The sequence below is a fragment of the Anarrhichthys ocellatus genome, unplaced genomic scaffold, assembly GCF_004355925.1.
Source record: "Anarrhichthys ocellatus isolate YVR2014 unplaced genomic scaffold, GSC_Weel_1.0 scaffold104, whole genome shotgun sequence".
Taxonomy (NCBI): Eukaryota; Metazoa; Chordata; class Actinopteri; order Perciformes; family Anarhichadidae; genus Anarrhichthys; species Anarrhichthys ocellatus.
Genome location: NW_022280134.1, coordinates 330,648 through 335,668, shown reverse-complemented (window position 1 = coordinate 335,668; position 5,021 = coordinate 330,648). Strand labels below are relative to the sequence as shown.

The following is a 5,021-nucleotide window of genomic DNA, read 5'->3' as shown; positions in this document are numbered from 1 at the left end:
TATATATATATATATACATATATACATATATATGTATATAAATATTATCTCTTCATTATTTAACTAACTATGTGGATGGAATGCTACCACTCAGTATGTGACCGTTCTGTGTCCACTCTGCACCAGGCAGGGTCCCAGCTGGAGGCTCTGAGCGCAGTGGAGCCCGATGGAGCTCTTCTACAGGCCTGTCTGCACGCCCTGTCCCTGGTCTACACCTCCCTGCAGGCCAAGAACCCGCTGCGACGAGCCATCGCCAGGTACACGGCTGTCTGTTCGAGTCGATGTGGTGGGAGACTGTGAGAAGACCAGTTTAGCGGCGTGGATTTTATTCTGCCAAACTGTCATCACCTCTGAATTGCTCTCAGACCGAAACTTAAGGGTCCTCAACGTATTTTTAGGACCTTCAAACTCCGGCAGTTAAAGGGACAGTGTGTAGGCTTTGGCGGCATCTAGCTGTGCATTCGCAGATAGCAACAAACTCCTCCGCTCACTCCTCCTTGAGCTGCCGAGTGCGAAACCGTGGTTACGCCGTTCTCCTCTCCTCTTTCTGGGCTTCTGTAGAAACATGGACCCGCTCCCTATGTAGATTTGAAGGGCTTATTCTGTCACTAAAAGACAACGATTCTTAGTTTCAGCTGATTCTACACTAATGAATACATAGTTATGAATATTATATTCCATTTCTGCTACTGGTCCTCTGATCGATACACCGTCTCCGTCTTGCTTTCCTCAGTGCCTTGTCTTCAGCACCAGCCTGGCTGCAGGAGCAGGCTGTAAGCAGTTTGTCCGCCTGCTTGTCCGACTGTCTGTCCAACCCGACTTCAGAGCGGTGCCCACACATCGTGGACACCATCGTTGCCTGTCTGGATGGCTTCACTCTCGGTGAGTGGCTGTGTGTCTTGTTAGCTCTTGCTGCAGACTTCTTCTGCTTTTCATCACTACAGTTATCAAAGAAATCTGACTTCTTATTGTAGAATAACCACTTTTCCAAAAATGTCCTTTTCTCCAGGAGAGAGATGCATCAACAAGCTGCTGCCTGAAGGTAAATATCCTGCTGACTTGTTTAGAACCAAAAAGTTAGTTAGTAAAGCTTCTCATTGCCTCTGTTCTCCTCTATGTAGTGTTGCAGTTCCTTCACAAGGGGCTGAGTGAATACCTGCACCAGAACAGGTATAGTAGCTGTACTCCATATCTGCCCGTTGGTATCTCTTTTGTCCTTTTATTTATACATTTAATTGTGTCTCAGTACAACACATTGAAAGTGAATTTCAATTCTTTGTGTCCGTGTGTCTCTGTCGGCCCCTGCTGTTAGCGGCCTGACGGGCCGTCACATTGCCCAGGCCCAGCTGATGCATTCCTGCCTGGCCGCGGTGAAGGCGTCGGTGCTGGTGATCCAGAGGTCCCAGGGGACGATCAGCGCCGGCCTGCAGGCCGATCAGAACCGCTGCAGGCTGGAGGACACGCTGAGCAGCCTGCTGGGCTGCTACACACACATCCTCACCGACGGTACCAAACGGGACTCAAGAATTTTCCCTAGACAAACATATTTTTGACTGATTCTGTTCACAAACAATAAATCTGTCATAACAGTTTCATAGGAGCAGGTGGAGTCATGAACTTCCCAAACGGCTCCAGGACTGTGAATGAGGGCCATGTGTATTTGTAAATAGGACACCAATACCTATGCACACACACTTCCCTCTCACTTCTTTCCTCCGCTGTGCATTTTTTCCTGTTCCTAGAGGAGTTCGTCCAGTCAGTCCAGAGCACAGCCGGCCTGGCCGTAGTGTTGTTGATCAGGTCCGTCATGGGTTGTGGAGACGAAGTTGCCTCTGTGGTGAGTCGAGGATTAAGAAGTCTGGAGTTTGCACGTTACGCATTGAGAATATTTCCGTGACTCTTGAAATGTTCTCGGTCTCGTCTTCGTGCATCAGGTGTGTAGTTTGCTGCGTAGCTTGGCGCCGGGTTTGGACTCGGCCCCTCGGTGGCTAAAGCCTTGCTGTGAGGGTCTGTGCGCCAGCGGCCGCCCGCCGGGCGTCTCCCTGTACCTGTGTCATGGGGCTCTGGCCATGCTGAGCTGGAAGGGCGCTCTCCCGGGGCCACAGTGGGAACGGTTGCTGCTGCTGGTTCCGAACACGCTGCTGGATCTCGATGTCAGGTAGAACTGCTTAACTGATCCCAATTCAGTTCTTACTGCTCTGGGTTGTAAGCCTTTCATCATAGAAGAGGCTTCACTATCGTTTCAAAACAAAGTAAGTGATTCATAATCAAGTCTGTTTTTTCTTGTCTGCTGCAGTATAAAGGAGTCCAGTACGGCCATGGTGGTGGCTCGGGTGCTGACCCTGTGGAGCAGCGCTGCCCTGGACTGCCTGCAGGCGGGGGGGCAGCCCTGCCCTCCCCGCCTCCAACAGTCCCTCAGCGGAGGCTCGGAGCTGCAGCGGCACCTGCTGGAGCACATCTACTCCCACTGGGAGCACCCGCTGGACGGAGTCCGGCACCAGACCCGCTCCCTGTTCCGCAACCTCCTCCTCCTCCACCAGCACGCCAACCCATCCGTCTCCGACCCGGCCGAGGACCCCTACGTCGCAGAGCTCACCCGGAGCCTGCTGGGGCTGGAGTGGCACATGCGGGGGAAATACGGCTCCTTGGGCTGCCTCGTGGAGCTCTACGGGGCGGGCCACCTGCTCCACATCCGGCCCGAGCTGCCCTCATGCCTCGTGGGCCTGATGGGCGACCAGACCCTGGCCCCTTATGCCAGCGACCTCCTGGAGAGGCTGTTCGTGAGCCACAAGGCGCAGCTGGCCAGTGAGGCGGGTGCGGCGGACGAGACGGCCACGCGGGACTGGATGGAGCGCTGGCACCAGACGTGGGTCACCCCCCTGCTGCAGGTGCTGTGCCGCGCCAGGCTGGACCAGACCACGTACATCCTGGACTATTTCCTGCCCAAGCTGCTGCGCTGCAGCCCCTCCAGTCTGGCGCACATGGTGCAGGCCTTGCAGGACACAACGCCACCCTGCAGCCAAGGTGAAGGCACAAACACACATTTACATCTCTCTTCCCTTCTGGTTATTCTCATGATATATCAGCTGCTCTTTAATGTCTCTCAAACTTCACAAAGCATTCTGTTGTGGGAAGACATATTTCATGGACATGACAGAATTTACTACCGCTCTTTAAATGTTATTCTTCTGTCCTCGTTAGGTCCTTCGGGCAGCAGAGGAGCGCTGGGCGCCCTCATGACGTGCCTGCGGGCAGCGAGGGCCCAGGGTGTCGTTCCCTCCTCAAAGGAGGGTCTGTGGGGAGGACTGGTGCCCCTCGCTCTGCTCCAACAAGCACTGGTACACAAACACGATCAAGTGAGTGGCCTCAGGTGGTGTTTACAGAATGAAGAAGTGCTTTTATGTTTTCAAAAAATTCTGTGTGGCATGTCGATGTCTGGGACTTCCAATGTGTCGTCCAATCCTACCCGCCAGGTGAGGATGGACGCTCTGGGGCTGGTGTGCGAGAGCCACCGCAGCACTGAAGCCGTGACCTCCCAGGAAATGGACCTGATCCGCCACTTCCTGCCGCCCAATCTCAACAGCCAGGCGCCCGGCGTCAGACAGCAGACAGTCAGCCTTGTGAAGAAGGTCAGACGCCTACCGCACATCGCCTTTTGGTGTTTACAAAATGTTTTTTATGCATATAAAAAATGGAGAACCGCAAGGCGTTCATTCTAGTTTTTTTTACATTTTTTTTTATGGATTTTATTTTCTCACTGAATTTGAAATGTTAAGCTGGTAAAAGTCAGCTTGTTGGCCCCGCAGCAGTTCATACAAAGATTGGAACTAATTATCTTTGCCAGGCGTAAGCCTGTGGGGAGATCATGCGGCCGTGTGTGTTTGTGTCTGTCTGTCCACGGCTAATCTCGCATACTGCTCGCATTCTGCCTAATATTCTTATGAGCTCATTTATGACCACAAAAAAACCCTCAAGGACCTCTCTGGTTTTATTGACTTCTCACTTCACTCAATCGACTGTTAGGGGCCGCAAGTGATCAACAACTGCTTTAGTAGCAAAAGGCATTTTGGGTAATCGGCTCGGTTACAAGCAAACCTCAACTGCGTATTATCTTTAGATATATTCCTGACATGTTATGATCTTCTAAAGTAATGAGATGAATGAAATCCCTGTTTTTGTTATTTTGGGCGGGCAGGACAATTGAGTGATATTTAACTCTTCTTTGTTCTGGAGGGGTGAGGGAAACACACCTGGTGGAGATCTACGCTCTGCTGAGTGCACTTTTCTAGTTCGATTTTTCAAAGCAATCTGCAGTGCCTAAAACCCTACAAGGAGAAACCAATGACATGATTTAATGATCAAATCAAGAAGTCTCACTCAATGGATCTTGAAATCCTCTTGCTCCTCCGTGCAGCTGCTTTGTAGAATGAAGGACAGCGCCCTGCTGCTGCAGAAGAGACTGATCCAGGAGAGGGAGCAGGAGCAGAGGGACGGAGACCAGCACACACTGCATCTGTACAAGGTACACCACACACACTGCATCTGTACAAGTTACATACACACTGCATCTGTACAAGGTACACCACACACTGCATCTGTACAAGGTACACACACACTGCATCTGTACAAGGTACACACACACTGCATCTGTACAAGGTACACACACACTGCATCTGTACAAGGTACACACACACACTGCATCTGTACAAGGTACACACACTGCATCTGTACAAGGTACACACACTGCATCTGTACAAGGTACACACACACACTGCATCTGTACCAGGTACACCACACACACACACACTGCATCTGTACCAGGTACACCACACCACACCCACACCCACTGCATCTGTACCAGGTACACCACACCACACCCACACCCACTGCATCTGTACCAGGTACACCACCCCACACCCACTGCATCTGTACCAGGTACACCACACCCACACCCACTGCATCTGTACCAGGTACACCACACCACACCCACACCCATTGCATCTGTACCAGGTACACCACAC

At 51.7% G+C, this 5,021-nt stretch overlaps 1 protein-coding gene across 1 annotated transcript in view; it reads left to right on the top strand.

Annotated features, from left to right (window-relative positions):
* Nucleotides 1–5,021, top strand: part of thada (THADA armadillo repeat containing) — a 106,524-nt gene that overhangs the window by 21,559 nt on the left and 79,944 nt on the right. Inside the window, exons 4-14 of the mRNA XM_031876143.1 lie at nucleotides 127–257; nucleotides 734–882; nucleotides 1,010–1,042; nucleotides 1,122–1,170; nucleotides 1,313–1,506; nucleotides 1,743–1,837; nucleotides 1,935–2,158; nucleotides 2,297–3,024; nucleotides 3,202–3,356; nucleotides 3,474–3,629; nucleotides 4,415–4,522. Coding sequence (XP_031732003.1) covers nucleotides 127–257; nucleotides 734–882; nucleotides 1,010–1,042; nucleotides 1,122–1,170; nucleotides 1,313–1,506; nucleotides 1,743–1,837; nucleotides 1,935–2,158; nucleotides 2,297–3,024; nucleotides 3,202–3,356; nucleotides 3,474–3,629; nucleotides 4,415–4,522 — 2,022 coding nt within the window. The remainder of the gene's footprint in view (nucleotides 1–126; nucleotides 258–733; nucleotides 883–1,009; nucleotides 1,043–1,121; nucleotides 1,171–1,312; nucleotides 1,507–1,742; nucleotides 1,838–1,934; nucleotides 2,159–2,296; nucleotides 3,025–3,201; nucleotides 3,357–3,473; nucleotides 3,630–4,414; nucleotides 4,523–5,021) is intronic.